Consider the following 20,706-nt stretch of genomic DNA (forward strand, 5'->3'; position numbering starts at 1 on the left):
GGCTCTGAAGGGAATCTTGGTCCTTTGGGAAAGCTGGGCAACTAATCTGGATACCACACAACGTTTTAATGTTTTGAGCCTGGGAAGTCTCACTCCAGAAGACTGCTCCCCACTGCTCTGCGTGCAGTTCCCATATCATCACATAATAGCCATCTTTAGAAGGAAACATACAAGAAAATTTTCATCTTTAGTAAATGGACCACCTGCCTCGTGGGACGAAGTTTAGGTAGTACTAAATTGTGATTAGAAAAGTTGTGGATGGTGTCACAGAGGAAGAAAACTTGAAGAATGAATAGATGAATGCTAAGGATGGAAAGGAAAAGGGGTTTTCAGGTAGGAGAACAGTGTGTGTGAAGAATGGGGGCTTGATAGAATATAGGAACTATAAATTAGATATGGCTGGTGTGGGAGAGAGATATGTCAAGATGACAAAATTTTTGGCTTAAAGAACTGAATAGAGGATAATGCAATTTATTAAAACAGGAAATGCGCAAGAAGGGGAGGTTTGTAGGGAGAAAAGAGCAGGGGTAGTACCAAAGATAGCAATGGTTTGTTCAATTACAATAGGCTGAGTTTCTGTAGGGGAAATATTTAGTGCAGAATTTGATACATAGTAGGCACTGAATAATTGTTTGCTGAATCTGGATTTCCTATGTGTTTATTTTGGGACGTGCCTAAGAGGATTTTTTTTCCTCTTCAATTCATCATTTTAAAAATATGAAGGTGTACCAAAGAGAGAGGTCATAGTAGCTAATCACAATTATCTGTCTAGCCAAATAGGAGGGAAATCAGCTATAGTTGAGGGCAAAATGACAAGAGGACAATTAAAAATCAGTATGGAAGAGTGGGGCGAGATGCCTTTGTGAAAGTGCCTTTGCTGATCATGATTGGATTTTGTATTAACTAGGGTAAGATTAAAAAAAAAAAAAAGCAAATAAAGTCAAGAACTCAACCACTCCTCCATAGACAACAAGTTTTGCAAAATTATAAAAAGTCCTTTCTCTGATTTTGCTCACGATGCCAAAAAAGCAGACAATCTGCCCTCTCAAAAGCGAGGATAACTATTAAAATGGTGAAAGAAAAGTACTGAATTGGCCATCACCTGAATTCTTGAAGGAGAGAGAGGGAAAGCATGATCTTCAGCCAAGAAATCACGAACTATTTTATAAAGGTATCTTGAATTCCAAGCAATAAAGACAACTCAGTTTTGACATAATTAAGAGAGCCATTTTACATTTCTCCAGGTAAATATTTGTCAATGTATATGTTGGAGACATTTTACTCCAAGGAGAAAAAAATAATTATTTTTAAATTTCCTCTAAATGCAATATTTTCCCCAGGTTGATCCCCCAATCCATAGGTATTATGTTTAAACAGACACAGTCCGGCATTTACCAACACCGTAATTGCAAAATGATTTCATTATTAAGCCTCGGTTTATTCCAAGCCTACGGGATAATCTTAACCAGTACTGCACTTGTTGTTTAACTCTGGAGATTTTGTAATAAAAGTTTAATGGGTTACTTATTATTAGAATGTTTATACCCATTATTTTAACGTGAGCAATAATGACGTAAAGTTTGTACGCATTTGGTTTAAAATGTATTCAACTCACATATCAGTTAATGCTACAGTGATTTTTTAAAAATCTCTTATCAATACACAGGTCTAAAGGCAATGTAGCTAAACCACACCTTTACCGGTGCTGTGGCTAAGAACAAAACCACAGAAGGATTTCTCACTTATAGTCATGTCAAAGCCAGATCTTAACTTTTGGCTTTTCAGAATTTGAACAAGAATTGCCTTTATTATGGCATTTTGAACAAATTCCACGAGGGGACACACATACAGCAAGGGGACAAAAAGTTGAAATTTAGTCCTGAAGGCACTGCATATTCATTTCTATTTAAAAGCTAGCCAGATATTCTATTAATGATCATAAATATTAAGAGAACATACCAAAATAAATCTAGTTTATCTGATTTCTGTCTAACTGAAATACTATGAAATCAAAGGTCAATCTCATCTCCAAAAAATACTTTTTTACCCATGCAGAAATTGTCCACAAGGTTTTCAGATATAGATCAGATTTTCCAGAAGTTATGATGCTATGATTTAACCACAAAAGTTTTCAAGTTACAAAAATAAATGGAAAGTGTTTTATGTATATACACACTAAATCTGTACAAAAATTACAAACTCAGATAAATAACATAGCTACCTGTGCTTATTGAAATAAAATTAATTTAGATTTCATAATCAGACCATAACTTCTAATTCTTAAATATTGCAAAATGGGTTCTATGAAACGTATGGCTGAAACCAGTGACTGATTTTCACAACCATTTTGTGCTGTCATTTTTGTACATGAATTAGTCATTAAATCAATCTGAATATGAAGAATCATCACAGGATTCGGTGATGAATACAGTGCTCATATTCTGGAAGCATGTAGAATTAAAGCAGGGTTATCAAAAAAGAAGCAAAATATATTAGAAGAACTAGCACAAAATGAAAATAAAACCAAATTAACTCTAGTCACAAAATGGAGAAAACAAGTGTTTTCTTCTAAGCACCCCCACCAAAAAAAGAAAATACAATAAACATGTCATATGATTATGTTTGCTAATGCCACATGTTATGTATGGTCTTATCCAATGTTTCCACATGTTAACTATACAACTATATTTTCTCCCTTTAGTATTTTTTGATTCAATACTATTCTTTGACCGTTCAATTAGGTTGAGTTCCTTTCTATCATGCTATACCTTTAATTGATACATTGTTTCTATCAAGAAGTAAGATAATAAGAGAAGTTCATTCTTAAAGATCTATTTAAAGACATATTGCAACAAATAGAATTTGCTTACTTTACAGCCACGTAATCTCTTCTTTACACATATGAATATATATAAATGTGTCAACTCAAAATATGCTCTTACCTCCCATCCATAGCTGGGGTCTTTCAGGTTTGACCTCTGCTCTCCCACATAAGGCCCAAACTTTTCACCTGCTTTGATCTTCCTTTTGGTCCATATTCCTAGTCCTGCTCCAGGCATATTTGACTCTCGGAGTTCAAACTCAGCAGGAATGGGGATATCATCAGGAATGTAGATGGGGGCTTTGTAAGGAGAGCCCTCCCTCGGAGTGCACTCTTCACTGGATGTGACTGGAGAGCATGGCTCTTGAATATTGAGGGAGGGAGTGCTGGCTACTCCATCTGCATCTGGCATTTCTTCCAAAGGTATTTCAGGGTAGTTGCCATATACACACTCGTTACCTGTGAATGAATAAGAACTTCATGAATTCCTTCGGATGTAGAAGAGACACAATTCCACAGGAGTAACCACCTTATTATGTTGCTGTTCTTTGAAGGCTACATAGGAAAGAGCATTATTAATATGTGCCTTCATTAAAATCTTTATTATTCACAGGTGGGGGAGTGGTTAGGAATTAAGACCTCTGTGGTTTATCTGTGGTGAATCCATAAATCAAAAGAGCTAATCCTCAACTGCCGATACCTCGTATGGGCCAGCTGAATCCATTACCCAACTGAGAAACAATCAGCAACTTCATTATTGGTCTGAATAAATAGAGACAAGAAGTAAATGTGTGTAACTACAACCCCAAAACCATCCCCAACTGGGAACTGATGGGATTATATAATTTATTAGAAAGTTGTATTACGCAATGTTATCTCGGAATAAATGTAGGAGAGTCATCCAAGATTCCAAAGGCTGCCATGTGCGACAGGCTTAAATCTGTGTGGCAGGATTATTTATTGGAATATTAATTTGTGTTTTCTCTTTCTCTATTTTTCTTTTCCCATTTCAAACAAGTCACCAAGCCCTCAGTATTTCCTTGCCTCGGTAACTTACGCAGAACAGAAAGTTAAAGTTACTTGAAGACAGTGATTTCTCTGAACATTTATAAAAGCTAAAATCATTAAAGAAAGTAGGTTGACTTTCCACAGGGTGAAGGGACAGGAGGCATGCCTTGGGGTGCACCAAAAAGAGAAAATTTCCTCCAGAGAGAGAAACAACAGGGATCAGAAGGCCTCTGCATGGAGCAGGGCCCTGGAAGGTGGCAAGAGCTTTAGGGGATAGCAGGGCAGAGTATACAGGAGTTCTGGCCCCAAGCAGAGAGGCCCTCAGGACACCCCAAAGCAGCCAGCCCTACACCTGAAGTAAATGAGTGTCCCACGTGAGACCTTAAAATCTTTAGAAAACTTGTGTGAGGCTGGGGGGAGGTGTAAAGAATAGTGACTGAGCTTGAATTTCCTAAACCAGTTGAAAGGGATTTCAGTTGTCTTAAAGCTAATAAATGCATGTTTCTTGTCCACTAGGATTATGGACTGAAAGTCATACCTGATTTGTTTGGTTCACAGAACTTCAAGGGAAGAACTAAGAAAAACGGGTGAAAATGACAAGGAGACAGATTTCTATCAGAGCTGTTGAAAGGTAGAATGAGTTGCCTCCAGTTGCCATCACAGGGGTTCTGGTATAGCCTGGAAAACCATGAGTTAAGGATGATATGGAAGAATTTCAGCTTCAAGTGGGTGACTAGACTAGATGACCTTTAAGAACCTACCAACTCTGCAGTTTGATGATTCTTAAAATCTTCCAAGATATTTTACTGGGCTAAAGGTTAGAAGTTCCTAATTCCTTCTCTGACTCATTATGGAAATTAACTACACCACTCATTAACAATTGTCCATCAAGTAATGACTCCTGCCTCTTATTAAAGTTTTGTGAAGTGCAAAGTGATAGTACAGGGAAAAATATCTTCTAATCAAGTGCTTCATTCTTTATTCGAACATCGAGATAATGCCATTTAAATCACGCATATAACCTAACTCCTAGACCCAACCTTATACCTGTAGGACGAAGATTCTCAACATCAACATACAAGATTATTATCTTTCAAGATCAGCATGTCCAAATCTTGTACATTATCATCTGTCCTCAAATCAATTCTCTTGCCCACTTTCCTATTTTCATTTAGAACACTATTTTTCCTCTAATTACCCATGTTCAAGGCTTTAAAATAACATGGACATTTTCTCTCTTTCGTCTTCCAAGCTATTCAGCGCTGTACATTCTTCCTGCAAGATTTTTACCTTCATCCAGTTCTTTCAATCTACATTTTCACACCTGAATTTTTAAATAGTCTTCTAAATGGTTCACCAGACAACCATCTTCTTTCCACTATCTGTCAACACTGAGCCTGTATAATGCTGCTGGATTTACCTTCCTGGCACACCTATTTCCTGTTTGATAGCCCTCAATAACTTCCAGTGTCTGTGGGTAAAGTCTAAATCTTTTAGGCTTAGAATAAAATCTCTTTCACTTTGAAACCATTCTTCCTTTCTCTCTGATTTGCTACACTCCTCAACAGGCATCTGCAGGCCAGAGTAAGCTAATCTCTGTCTTCTGAGCTGAGTGAGCATTTCTTCTTCAGTTCTTCCTGCCTGGCCATCCTATCTCTGCTTCTCTGCCCGACCAACTTCTAGACATCCTCCTAGGTCAAGTTCCAACTTGTCCCATCACCATCCCATTTAAAACAAGTATCCCCTTTCCTTGAATTAGTGCATACTTTCACCCCTCAATTTGGCAATCAAATACCATACATTGCTGCTTAGGGTATAATGTGTATGATTCTTTTATTTCCAACTAAGAAATAGGCCCTTGAGGAAGTATTAGGTCCCTCACTTCTTAGGAATTCTCCAAGTGATTGGTGTATAGGTATTTAATAAATACTTGTTAAATATATAATTAACCTAACATATAATTTTATTGAACTAGTAAACCAAATCAATATTTTTCTACCAAATATAGGAAATCTTTGATGCTGAAAAGCACCTTTAAACCCATAGAAATATAACACAATGGATTACAAACTTTTTTCCAAACCCAACATCAAAAGAAACAATTTTAATAATGTCCCAAAGAAACATTATCAGAGAAATATACTTCAAGGCCCAAACATGGTTGATAAAGTCCATCTGATTTTATCCTTCAGGGAGATTTTGCACTTTAATCTAATATTTAAAGGTTCACTGATGATCTTGGTATAGCTAAAAAATATCTCCCCAGAATTGTAACATTCAACTACTGCAAATGCAAAGTTACTTTACAAATTTTTAAAGGGATTTCTCTCCCATTGTGAGGACTTTGTTCTTCTCAAGAGATGCTATAAATTAGAAGACATTGTGTAATCTATAAACATGTCCACTTAAGCAATAGGAAACCAAAATGCACCTGAATAAATAGAATAATATTCCTCCAGTAATGATCTATTAAAAGTCAGTAAAATTTCTCCTGTTTCCTCAAAGAGTCAAATCAGTCACACTGTCAGTTCCATCAAAGTGACCTCAAATCTTACAAAAGGATAGCAACAAACCTGTCTGTGCCTTCCCACTGGCAGAGCTGATCCCCTGACCTCTGAGTTACCCACAAATTCTCCCAATGCATATTCTAAGCAAATGCACTGAGATTTCAATTTCTGTGGGGACCAAATACACGTGTGTGCCCAGGCTGCTGCACAGAAGAATTCAAATTTAAAGCCTGAATGCAATTCTGCTTACGATGACAAAAATTTCCAATTAAACCTGAAAGAACAACTTATATAGGTCAAGTAAATCCAGAAGAACTCATGGTCCTATTCATCCACATGAAGGCATTAAATGTATATGCAAGCCCAGGCAATTTGTTTTCAAGCCACTGTTAATCTAGTATCATCTGAATTAAATATTATAATAAAAGGACGGAGGTGACAAAAATGAAAATATAAAACTGCTGAGTTTTATGAATCAAAACATGCAACAATATTTCAGTGTAATCTAGCATTATGAAATTTCAATAGCAAATGCAGTTTATCACACCACACTGAATATTTGCATAAACCAAAATAAACTAATGCCTCCATGTACATTACTCAAGATCTATCCAAAAGCTGCTAAAACATTTCATCTAAGCGATAAACTACCTCAATTATCCTATCTCCATTAAATCTGTTATTGGGGAAAAAATTGGTAGATCCTTTCCCTCAGCTATAACTATAGTTAATTAAAGCATTTCTCAGATATCACACTGACAGATTGGGCATATTTACAATAGGTAAGTATCAGGTAAGAGGTGCTATATACATCAGTGGTCCCATAAAGATAAATAACCCTTGTAACTTCCTGGAGCTGAGCTGCCTGCTACTGTAATTTGCTTCATGCATCCTTTGGGCATGTCATTAACTGGTGAGGACAGAAAGACAAGCTTATTCTTGGATTTGAGGCAAATGATTTGGGAAATGCTCTTGGAAATCAACCTCTTCAATTCAAATTTTAAGTGTTCTAATGTCCCCAGAAACCAAGTAAGGGCCCACACTTTGATTAGATTGTATTTATTTCTATGACTCTTTGAATAACTACCATAGGTTTCCACCGAGGAGAGTTCCATTTTGAAAACATATCAGAATCTGCAAAGAGGAGAGGAAATTGCAGAAATAATACTGATAATAGTAACTTCCATAGATGTATCCATATTTTCTCATTTTGATGATCAAAACAATCCAGTGAGAAAATAAGGATGAGAAGAATAATCTTCCATTTTGCAAGTGTGGAGCCTTGAATGTGGACATTCAAGTACTCTAAACAATATATCGAAAGTCAGCTGAGACTACCCAGGTGTCCAAACCCAGTCCTCCCTTTAACTTTTAGCCAACTAATTTTTTTTCTTTAAAGATATGTTTTAAAGTTTGTTTTATCAAAACTGTAGCCATACTATGTGAATAGTTTGGGTTTTGGTTTTTTCACTTAATGATAGTTTATTATGAACACTTCTTTATGTATTTTTTACTATTTTCTAAAACTACATTTAATTGCTGCCTAATATTCCATTATATAAATCCACAATAAGTGAACTATTTGCATAGTATTTACTTTGCTTCTAATTTTCTGATACCATAAATATCACTGAAATGAACATTCCTTAATATAAATTTTTATTTTCATCCAATTTCTTTAGGTTAGATTCCTATAAGAAAACTTAATATTGACAGATTATTTTTCAGAAAGTGTAAGCCAGTTTACACTTCCACCAATCATACCGGCATTTATCATTATGTCTTGTTTTTAATCTTTATTAGCACAATGGGGAAAATTATATATCTATTATTGCTTTAATTCATGTCTCAGTTGATTATTGACACTAAATATTTTTATTTCTCATTCATATTTTTTCTTTTGCAAATTGTTCACTGTTTTGCTCACTTTTAATTGGGTTTTTATGTCTGTCTTATTATTGATAGAGAAATTAGCCCTTTGGTACAGTTCTTGTTAATTTTCCCAGTAGATAATTTACATTTGGTATTTTATTTTTTTTTAACTTTTATGGAACTAAGTCTATTTTTCTTTTGTGATTTTTACTTTTCTCTTAGAAAATCCTTACCTATCCTGAGGGGGGAAAAAGATTCTCTAGTATTTTCTTTGAGTTTCATAGTTGCTTTTCTACCAACCTTGGATTACCAATGAATGATTTACTGCTCAGTGAAAAGCAGAGAAAAATGATTTCATTTATTTGAGCTCCTGTGAACGGCAGGCTAGGAAAAAAATGCTATTTCACTCATAATTCTTTGGTTCTTATTTGCAAGGCTGGCCTAAAATGCCTTCTCTTTTTGTGGGTTTTATATAACTCACCATTTGTTTCTTTTGGCCTCTCTGCCTAGTTTAACTGCAAATCTTCTGGGCAGATGCCATTCAAAATCCTGAGTTTTGCCATTAATAGCATTTAGTACCCATCATAATATTTATCACACAGCATTATCATTAGTGATAGTAACACATAGATAATTTTTCTCTCTACTCTTTACATTAGTTCATTGATAGAAAATATTCAGCAACTAAATAAAGAGTTTAAGAGAGCTTAAGAGCATATATGCATAGTTTGACTATAAAGTAAGACTGATTTCTGTAGTTATTGAACAAGAAAGCAGTTATTTATACTGAGCTCTACACACATATGCATATAATACACACATCCATGTGCATTTGCTATATATGCGTGTTGCGGGGGTGTGTAATAGCTCCCTAATCTTAAAAATAGGCTGAGACAGAAACATGATTCGAGATCTCAGTCAGACTGGTTGAGATCATAACTACATGAAACAACTGCCAAGAGGAGCTCGACTAGGGAATTGAACAGATTAGGTAACTCAGAAATTTAGACATTTCCCCCCATTATGTTCCTCATTGCAGTTTTGTAATAAAAACATGAGCAAACTTCAAAGGAAGCTCTGTAGTAAAGGTTAATTGCTACTAAAGAAGAGGGTGGGCCCAAGCGCCAGTACTTTGTGCCCAACTTTCAAGCAGACAGGAAGGATTACACGTGGCTGAGAGCTGAGGATGTGTGCCCAGCTCCAGGAGGAGAGGAGGTTCGGCCAAACCTCAAAGCCCCACCAGGGACCTCCTGATAGGACGTGAGCACATGAGTATGAGTCCATGAGTCGATGCCTACTAAGAGTGGGCCAGGGAAGGGAGGGGGAAGACATCAATTTCCTTCTAAAATTAAAACTGGACATGCTCTTCTTCCCTTGTTAGGACAACTCCAGAGCAGTTACAGAGGCATGTTTGCGAGAAAGCAGAGGACTTCAGGAGCCAGCTCTTCTGCACCAGCAACATAGTCAATAAACACGTGCTGGGCTTGGAGAAAAGGGTAGGCCCAAGTAATGCCAGATGCACGAACAGAACAACGAAGGAGGCTATGAACTGGCCAGGAAAATATTCTGGGAGAATGGCCCCAGGATAATGAAATTTAAGATCCCAAAGAAATGAAGAAAGGAAACTAGTAAAAGTAAGGAATATGGATTTCCAGAGAACTGACTTAAACAAGCTGTGAAGGACAGTAGTACAGGTCCAGAGACACAGGCTTGGAAAATAGAGACATTTACTAGAACTAGAAGCTGCTGATGGACATAGTCTTTAGAACGTCCTGCCTCCAGAGAAGGGTGAGAAGAAAATACATTTAAATGGAGTGTTTTGACACTGGACTGCATTTGCAGAATCCATGTCTCTAGAGACCATTATGTTTGTGAAATAATCTGTCAACATGACTTGGCACATGGAATTTTTTTAAATGACCTTCTAAGCTTCCTTGCACTTCCAGTACTTGCTACTTCCTTGTACCATGCTATTTCATCTCTTCCTTATGGAACTTTTTTCCCCCAGAGTTTCCTAAAAATATTTCATTTATGGGCTGTCAAAAAGACCCAGAATGGAAGAGTGTTGGCAGGCAAGGTAGCCAGGGAGATGGCAAAGAATAATATATGAATTGAAAATGAAGGACTAATCACTGAGCAAACATTTATTTCTCTCACAGTATTGTGGCATCCCTCTTCCTTGCCCTCTGGCTTTTAAATCTGGTCAAGAGTTTTTCCACTCTCCTAGGAATTTCACAGACATTTTACCAAACACATATGATTTTAGAATTAAACTGGTAGCTCCTAAGAAATTATAAAATGGGCTTGGCCACTTCAAAAATTTCTCTTCAGAGATGGAACTTAGCTTTTTTCAAATAGTTATGGAAAGAAATTGCTAGAAAATTCATAGTAAAGCCCTTTAGTATCTAGTCACAGAATCTAAAACAGCTAAAATAAAGACATTAAAATTCTGTGAGCATGTTTTTCCAAGGAAAAACATGACCTGGTTAATGTTTGGCTTATTCTGTTGTTAGGGAGCCACAGTCACCAACAGCCACTGGAATGACCAGGTAAGAACAGACTTATCACATATCAGATAGTGTTTCTTTTACATTATAACCATGTGCCTCGACTTTCTTTTAGCAATACAAATTTTTAAGAGACTTTTGTCAGCCTCTGACCTGATAGCCTTTTTCATAAGCTTTTTACATCCCCAAAGTGATTTTCCTTCAGATTCATTTAGAGTAAAGTGGCACTGTCCTGAATTCATGTCACAGCAGACTGGGTGGTTACTCCTCAGGCAGTCCGAAACGATCAGAGTACAGCCTTTCAGTATTCAAGCCATATCTACAGTAATTATTTGCCAGCGTATCTAAAAGAAGGCAGGCATTTCCTGTTGCACACAAATGGGACACTCTTATCTAAATGACTGTTTAAACAGGTATTTAAGAAAAGACTATCACAGGCAGGAATTTACTGATGACGGAACACATTAGTTTAGGGCTGGACACATTAGTTGAGGACTAACCATTGTCAAGAAAGGAAGCATATCAGCATCAGGAAGGTATAGAGAATATTTTACAACTCCCATATGGGTTAAGACGGAGGACTATAAGCTATGCCATTTGCATTTGGGGAAAGCAGGAGTGGCAGAAGCCCTGGCATGGAGTTCTGGATTTGTCAACATGTCACTGAACCCTGGAGTAACCTTGAGAAGCAGAGCTTGAGAGTTGTAGCTGTTTGAGGTCCCTGCTTCCCTAGCCACTAAACAAGCATGTTGAAGTTCATTCCCAGGTCCATTCCACTCAAGCAATCCCCAGTGCTTCGTAATGAAAACCAAAAGATGGTCAAAACTTGGTGTTCCAAAAGCTTATAAAAGGTATTTCCTGGAAAGACACTTTGAGAATTGGTTTGGTCTCTCCCAAAACATGTAACCTAGGAGAGACTGTACTCTGGCTGCCTAACCTCGCTCTAACCAGTGAAACTGGAATTTATTCCCAGTAGAAGCTTATAAAACTGGGCTGTTATTCTCACATTAAGTACACTGCCCTCTGGTGAGGACTGTGGTTTATGTGTGGGCAGAATGTGTGGTTTACTACCTCTAATTTGTTTATGTTGTTGATGGTGGTTTCAGAAGAAAGCTGTACCCCCTTCATATGCTAAAGAGTGACCGGATTTGCTTCCTTTAAAGAAGAAAGTGTTTAAGGGTGAGCAGAGACATGAGGGAGCATTAATGTGCCATTCCTAATGGAGAAGCAACTGGGATCCCTTTGACCACAGCTCTGCTTCATTCAAGCTCTGCATGTGAAATGAGAGCCCCAACTTGTTTATTATAATTACCTAAGTGTGGCTTGGTGGCTTTTGGCAGAGATCCTTCTTGCCTCCAAAGGAGAGACCAAAACTCAGGAGTTACAGGGTAAAGAAGGGAGGAGGGGAAAAGTGAATTCTGTAGCAAGGAGGCTGAATTCTAATATATACTGGGTGAAAATATTCAAAACAACCCCCAAAAGTTGAAGATCAAAAAGTAAATGAGATTGAGATCTACTTTCTACCATATGGCAAACAAAGATAGGCCTGCAGGAGAACTGAATAAACAGTCTAAATGTAAGTTCAAACTCATTCTCACAGCTGACTTGATGCAGACCCTTCCCTACTGCTACAAAACAGAAGAGCTTTCTTATAGCCAAGAGTCCCACATAAAGAAAAGAAAATAATTATGCATGTCTGGCAGAAGAGGGAGTTGTAGCAATGGCTTGCCGATAAAAAGGAATGTGAACAAGCAATAGAACACTAACCACAGTCTTGGTTTGATAAGGAGTAGAGAGTGCCTAAAAGAATAAAATTTTCTTAGAGTCTCAAAATTGGTTTTGATTTGAAAATGAGTGATGGTCCTTGTTCTCACAAGGCTTGATAACTAATAGACAACAATAACTTCTGATCTTAAAGTGATTCTGTGGGAAAAGTTCCTTGATTTGGCTAATTTTAGCTTGGAATCTACCCTATTACAAATACAGTATCTTCAGTGCAAAATAAGTTTAGATGTGGCTAAGGAGTCCAATTTTCCAACCCCATTCTAAGCTCTAAAGGCCGCCATATAGAGTTTCCCAACACCGAGTCACATTAAGTGTAAAATAATTCAAAAACCACAGAGATGGAGAGAATGTCATTGAAAAACATAAAGGAAGGTTTTTTGCTTTTTTTAATTTGAGAAAACATTATACATTTTGATAAAAGTTTGCAGAAAAATATGAACAGATGTGCTACGTATATGTGTATACATACACCAAATAGCACTTATGATTTGAGAGGGGGTAGTTTCAACATTGCTAAGTGGTAACACAAGCTAGATATTTAAGAGAATGATATAATATGACAACTTCATAGACTACCAAACTATGTATGGTCTCTGGAAATTGTCATTATCAACATGTACAATAACTAGTAGCATTGGGTGGTCTGTACAGTATCCTTCATGTCTAATTGAGTCACACAGTCTAAGACACTTGACGGGCACCAGGCACTGCCTCCTAATGAGAACTGACTTTAAAAAAAAAAAAAAAAAAGGGGATTCAGGACCTTTTCTATATAAATTACTATCATTTGCAGCAAGAGAGGATTATAAATGTTTGCTGGCAAAAACTAAATTTATTTACAAACTGGGTCTAATTTATTTATGGCTCCAGTACAATCGGCTTTTGTCGAAATATTTATGTTATCTGTACTTCTGCCTCACTAAACTCTACTATAATCATAAACACTGTTGAAAAATTATTTGCAGTTAGCAGGATTTAAACTACCCATTATATCACCAGCTAGTGCCAGTAAACTTTTGCACTGGTTGATAAAGTTTCCTCCATGGAATAAATATACATTTGACTTTCAAAATCTTTGGTGGGCTCCATACTATGAAAAGTGAAGGATTAAACAAATGTACTAGACTTTACTAGCTTTGTGTGAACTACAAAAGTGCCCAGATTTAAATCCATTTCTAGCATTAAAAGGAAAATTAGATGATTGAAGTGTTGAGGTGATAGTCGTTGCCAAAGATGCTACTGCTCAGACTTAAATTTATTCATTTCCCTATTCCAAAACAATTATTCAATACCACATTGTGCCTGAAACTGTGCACGCTACTAAAGATAGATACAGAGTTGAATAAGATAAAAATTCTGCCCTCAAGTATTAATAATTTAGAGTTGAGTAGTAGGAAAGACAGAGATGGTAACAGGTATACGACAATGCAATAAAATAACATCTAAGATGAGGTTAGAAAGAGTGATGCGTGTTAATAGAGTTGAGTATCAGTAACTCTGCAATTGGGCATTCCAATCTGATGAAACCTTTATCCTTAGGTTGAGTAAAGGCATACATGGACTACATTTCTGAAGAATAAATCTCTTATTTTGATTATTGGTAGAAATGCAGGTGTCATTCACATTAATTTCTGAGTTTCACCAAGCTCTTCACAGTAATGTGAGGATCAAAATACTTTGGGGGCATTATTTATTCTCACTGCTGCTTCTAAATAACTCATAACATGATGGAACCAACAGGTTCTAAAACAGCACACCCACATTTTCATTACAAAACAAGTCAACAGAAAACTTCGTGGAGAAGCAGATAGTTTCCAAGTCATGTGACTAGTTCGTATGTATTTCTGCTTGATCTACTTCACTGAAAAGAGTCCAGAAGTTCTATTGTGAATCAGGTGGGACTCCTGTGATGCTAATGAAACTCCCACCAGCCCATAAATGACCCAAACCACAATGTTTATCTACCAGCTGGAATTGAAATTTGCTCCAAACAGACCAGAGATAGTTTTGGTGGACCTCAAAACAGTGATGTTTCAAAGAAGACTGTCCAGAGCACCCTAGAACCTCCAGGGGCACCAATCTAGATCAAGAGTTCTCAGAGAAATGTCAGTACCATTGCCTTCTTGTGTCTTACGCTACCCACCAGATGATGGACTTTTTCTCCCAAATAGTATCCACATATGCCTACAACTGTCAAAGTAACTTAACCAAAAGCCAAAGTGGAAAAATCAATTTTGAGAGCTGTATCTATTTGGTGGGGGGAATAAAAGATCTCCAAAAAGGAGTTATTTATTCATCAAGGTGCTTTATAAAAAGGAATGTCCAAAACTCACATATTTGTAAATTCATATTTAGTATTAAATAGTTTACACAGCAAATATTTTGCTGCCCATATCGACATTATATAAAGTGACTCTTACTTAGATGCAGGTATTATTCTCCAGAATTATTAATAACAAAGTCTCAGTGATTTTGTTTTGTGCTTTTGCTGATCATTTTATGGATTTATTCTGATAAATCTTGAACAACTTACTTGTTTTACAAGGTTATAGCTATGCTAATTAAGTTAAAATCTCTGGCATTATCTTGCTTCAACCTCAGGATAATCAATTGAAATATCTATTCTTCATAGCACTGTAGAATCTCAGAGCTAAAGAAGCCTGAAAATTATCAATTTATTTATCCAAACACCTAACATGCTTGCTGATTAAAATATAATGTGGATGAATTCACGTAAATCTATGTGAACCATGACTGCTCAAGAGGAAACACTAGATATGTTATAGTTCTATCAAAAGTTTATGATGTTAAAAAAAATCCACTGGAAGCAGGAGAGACATCTAAAGTCTACAGAATGTACAATAATTTTTTTGTTTTGTTATTGTTGTTGTTGTATTAATGTCTACTTTATTCAACTTTTTAATACTCATCACTGCTGTTAAATCTTAGCAACTATGATCCAACATATGCCACTAAGCATTAATCGTTTAGTCAACAAGACTTCTACATGCAAAACACCATGGTGGGTCACAAAGAAGAATAAAGTGAAATCGCTGATTTCAATGGACTTACTGTCTTGTTGGGGAGATAAGACAAATGTTCAGTAACATAATATAAAGCTGCATTAAGTAGAAGTCAAATGAATGGTACAGAAAATGACTACAATGCTCAACACTAAAAGTGATATTCCTTTTTTTTTAAAAGAGAAAGCTGAAGTGGAAAATGGCTAAAAATTCTACTTGTGATGAAGGCAGATAATCGAGAGGATTGTGAAACAAAGGGTTATAGATTGTGGCCAAGCGTTGGAGAGGTAATGACTTTTAATTGGATTGAGTTTATCATATTTGCAGAGGTACGGCAGACACAGAAGAAAGGATTAGAGTGATTTCCACTTTCTATTATTTGACATAATGAGAAAACAGAGGGTGGTCCACATCTCTGGTACATATTATGAGCCATAGGAGATGCTTAACATGTCAGGTTTGGGTAGCATTGAACTCTCCTAAATAAACACATTTATTTGGACATAGTTGAGTCAAAATAAGTCACCTGGAAAAAAGGCTACAGGTCATTAATTTGCATAGTACAAAGGATTTATGAATTTTTAAATTAACCCTCCTGGATCTCTACACCATTTCAAACAGTAGGGCGTATCTGCATTTTTCTTCAAAGTTTAGATAGCTTAAAGGGTCAAATGAAAATGCTTGGCTGAAGAAAAACCAGCTGAGCAGATTTTCTTTCTTCTAGGTGGAAAAGAAGTGCATTATAAATTCTTCCAAGAAACAGCATTATATACATGAAGTCAAAATACACACACAAAACAAACGAGCAAATAAACAACAACAAAAAAGTTCCGTAAATATTTGGTGAGTTACAAAAAGATCAGGCGATGAGATTGGCAGCCCCTAAATTCAAGTGAGCCCAAGAGAGAAAGATTATTATTCTTATTTTTTTGTTTTTTTTTTTGAGACAGAGTCTCACCGTGTTGCCCAGGCTAGAGTGCCGTGGCATCATCCTTGCTCACAGCAACCTCAAACTCTTGGGCTCAAGCAATCCTCCTGCCTCAGCCTCCCGAGTAGCTGGGACTACAGGCATGAGCCACCATGCCTGGCTAATTTTTTCTATATATTTTTAGTTGTCCAATTAATTTCTTTCTAATTTTAGTAGAGATGGGATCTCGCTCTTGCTCAGGCTGGTTTCGAACTCCTGAGCTCAAACAATCCGCCCGCCTCAGCCTCCCAGAGAGCTAGGATTACAGGCGTGAGCCACCTATTCTTATTTTTTTTTTTGAGACAGAGTCTCACTCTGTTGCCCGGGTTAGAGTGCCGTGGCATCATCCTTGCTCACAGCAACCTCAAACTCTTGGGCTCAAGCAATCCTCCTGCCTCAGCCTCCCGAGTAGCTGGGACTACAGGCATTCGCCACCATGCCTGGCTAACCTTTTTTTGTTTCTATTTTTAGTTGCCTGGCTAATTTTTTCAATCTTTAGTAGAGACGGGGTCTCGCTCTTGCTCAGGTTGGTCTCAAACTTCTGAGTTCAAAGGATCCTCCTGCCTCAGCCTCCCAGAGTGCTAGGGAGAAAGATCATTAAAGCACACCTCCACCGGAACTCCACTAGATGGTAAGATGATGGGTGCTTGATTCAATGCAGAATCCCCAGAATCCAGCAAAGCTTCTAGTTCATAATAAGTCTGTGATTTTGTCAACTTAAAAACATCAGCCAAAGCAAGCCAATTATACTGGAAGTAGTAAATAATACCTCTTTTTCCTTCTCTAGATTGGGAAGTTCTAACATAAATGTTCAAAAGTTATCACACAAATTGTGTTCTTAGTCTGTTTAAGAATACAGTAAAAATGCCCCACTGAAGGAAGAGAAAGTACCTGCAGAATCAACACATGCTTGGACACACACACACACACACACACACACACACACACACACACTCCAAATGCTCAAGATGCTAAGAGATGAACTTAATCAAATACAATCAGTTCAGAGTTTGTACTATGGTGTCCTCACACTGCAACCTCTTGAAACATATTTGTTATAAAAATAATAAAAATAAACAAAAAGTCTCTACATGGATAACCCATATTTATGTCCTTTCCTCAAGATTTTTACTGAATCCTCCAGGAAGGAGGAATAGTAAACGAATATCAAATATTCCAAACTAAATTTGATTCCACCAACATTTATTGCAGTATCTGCTAGAAACCAGCCATACCTTGTAGGCTGTAAAGTGTAAGCTTCATGAGGGTAGGGACTCTGTTTTCTTCACCACTGCATTTGCAACATTAAGCATAGTGTCTGGCACATAGTAAATGCTCAATAAATATTTGTTAAATAAATAAATACAAGAATGGAAGAATACAGCAATGAGCCTTAAGGAATTCAGAGACTTCAGCAGCTATCCCTAAACTAGGCTGTGCATCTCAATTTCATGTGGAGTTTATTTTTAAAAATACAATTGTAGGGCATTTAAAAACTAACAATAAAGAATCCTTAGTCATGTGACAGAATCATTTTTCGTAACATCTCCAGCCTCCTATTCTATAATCTCAATTCACAATATCACAAGAAATTCAGGTAAACTGTACACCATAGACCCAAGCCAATTCATGTTTAAATCAGAAAACCACACTGGGTTCAAGTCCACCTAACTAGTTATATGACCCCAGGAAAGTCCCTTAATAGTGCGATCCTCAACCCCCCCACCCCCCACCCCGGACTGCTGACCGGTTAGGGACTGGGCTGCAGAGCTTGGCTGCCTGTCCTTAGAAAAATTGTCTTTCATGCAACTTAGTAAGGGGAAGGGGTGGAGGGAGCCGCACAGCAGGAGGTAAGTGAGGCAGCCAGAAGCTTCACCACTCTCCATCGCTCACGCTCACATCACCTGAGCCTCGCCTCCCCCCGCTCCACTCCCACCTCCACTCCCACTCCCATACAAGGAAAAAATTGTCTTCCATGAAACCTGTCCCTGGTGCCAAAAAGGTTGCACTGCCTTAATGTATTTGAGCCTCAGTTTCTTTATCTAGAGTTAATGCTGCCCAATATGGTACTCAATAATCACATGTGACAACTGAGCACTCGAAATGTGGCTACTCCAATCCAGATGTGCTGTAAGTTTTAAAACATACACCAGATTTTAAAAACTTGATACAAAAAATGGAAAATTGTGGTTGATAATTTCTGTATGTTGATTACATACCGACTAAAATTATATAATTTTGGATATACTGGGTTAAATAAAACATCTTAGTATTATAAAATTAATTTTACCTGTTTCATTTTACCCACTTTAATGTGGCTACTAGAAAATTTAAAATTACTGTGTGGCTAACATTTTGTATTTCTATAAGACAGCATTTTTTATTATTATTTCAAAGACAGCATTGGTTTTTAAAATACTTATGAAATCAAATTGTATTAAGAATCAGAATAAATAATGCATTTGAGCATCTTTTGTTAACTTTAGAAAAATACACAAATGCTAAACGTCATTACTATAATTAAGGAATGTTCTCATGTCTCTAAGTTTTAAGTGACAGATCTTAAAAGTCAGTGTCTTTCAGGTCTACCTGCATTCAGAAAACAAGAGGTGATGAATTGGCTCATGCACAGTTCATTCTCCACCACTCTCCTATTAGTAAATCTCTCGATAAACATTTGTTGAAACCAAATGTAAAAAAAGATTAATGTGGCCATTGACATGGTACAGGAAGATGAGCTAATTCTACGACACTCCCCTACCAGAGTTTCTGTGATGATGCAGGAAACAGTCTGGGCTAAATAAGGTTGGCAGAAGGTTTATATTTGAAAGAGGTGTTATTGGCCAATGAACAATGAGCAATATTTGATGAGGAGGAATGAAAACTTATTCTATGACTTCAGTCCAAAGTGCAGAGGAGAAAAAGTCATGGGATCGATTTATCTTTTTCCTGTCTCTTGGGTAGGGCAGTTCAATTCCTCCCACAAACATCCCATTCCATTGCTTCAAAAAGAATGTGGACCTTAAAGCAACTGGCAGATAAAAGAATACGAAGAACTTTCTTGCTGCCCTTCCATTGCCATGGTGCAGTTGGTGAACCTCCAAAAGCACTCCTAAGTCTGGGCTGATGGATGAACATGAAGACAGATACTCCCAACCTATGTATACATTTCACTACTTTGATTCATTCTCAAGAGTTTTAAGACCTTCAGTAGTTTCAGAGACAGGAAAATTCCACTCAGTATTCTCTCAAAATTCTATTATGTAAAAGTGAAGACTAGCCAGAATTTCTTTCAGGGTAAAAAAAAAATTGAATTGTCATAAGCAGTTCATTCTATACTCTTACCAGGTCCTGACTCTAGACATTTTATGAATATTAATTGATGTATTTACTGCAATGTAAGACAGTTGCTAACCTAACATTCTAGCCTTTGTTCCAAGGCTCATATCATTTTCTTACAGGCTGTTGATTTTGGAGTGGCTTTGTAATCCTAGTGAACTGCTAAGCAAAGCATGATCAATCAACACTTCGAAAGCTTCTGGTTCATCCCAATACCTGGGAGCTGCTTTGATAAATAGTAGTCTTGGGATTGTGTGAAATTTACATTGTGGGCAGTTAAATACATGTGGGAACATGGCAGGCTATTGTCCTTGTTTTTTCTTTATATTTAAACAAAATCTTTTGTTTGCAACAAATCCTTACTTACCCCAAGATTATTCTGTCCCAAACTCAAGTCACTAAAGCTCTATATGCACTAGCATTAATGCCTTCTCTATGGATTTAAAGATTGCCACCCATTTATACATACTTGGAAGCACATAATAGTAAAAATAAAAAAATTTCATATATCCCATTTTGAAAGCCTAGATAAAGGGATTGAAGAACATCTTACACTACTGTGTTCATGGATGAGCGTGTGCTGCTAAATGTGTATCATTCTCCCAAGAAGGCTTTATCCTGGGTTATCAAGATTGACATTCATTTAGAAAGATGTCAGAGGGTTAGAGTTCTTCAACCTTCTTCTCAAAAATGGCCACAGCCTTCTGGGGACCTCACAAAGTTCTCTTGTGATTGGTCACAAACAATGTGCCCATTCTATGCCTTTAATACATGCTATAATCTAGCCACGATAATCTATTTCATGAATATCCTGCGAAATTTGGTTACTCTGTGTCGTTTTCATTGTCAGCCTTTTGATCTAGAATGGCCTGCCCTC

At 37.0% G+C, this 20,706-nt stretch overlaps 1 protein-coding gene across 3 annotated transcripts in view; it reads right to left on the reverse strand.

The window, feature by feature from the left end:
- The window catches only part of MECOM (MDS1 and EVI1 complex locus), a 535,815-nt gene that overhangs the window by 276,417 nt on the left and 238,692 nt on the right, over positions 1-20,706 (reverse strand). For 2 of the 3 annotated variants that reach the window (XM_012640208.1, XM_012640207.1), the window contains exon 2: positions 2,943-3,280. The exons of the other annotated variant lie outside the window; for it this stretch is intronic. In XM_012640208.1, coding sequence (XP_012495662.1) covers positions 2,943-3,280 — 338 coding nt within the window. The remainder of the gene's footprint in view (positions 1-2,942; positions 3,281-20,706) is intronic. 3 annotated transcript variants of the gene reach the window in all.

The sequence above is a fragment of the Propithecus coquereli genome, unplaced genomic scaffold, assembly GCF_000956105.1.
Source record: "Propithecus coquereli isolate 6110/MARCELLA unplaced genomic scaffold, Pcoq_1.0 Scaffold15, whole genome shotgun sequence".
Taxonomy (NCBI): domain Eukaryota; kingdom Metazoa; phylum Chordata; class Mammalia; order Primates; family Indriidae; genus Propithecus; species Propithecus coquereli.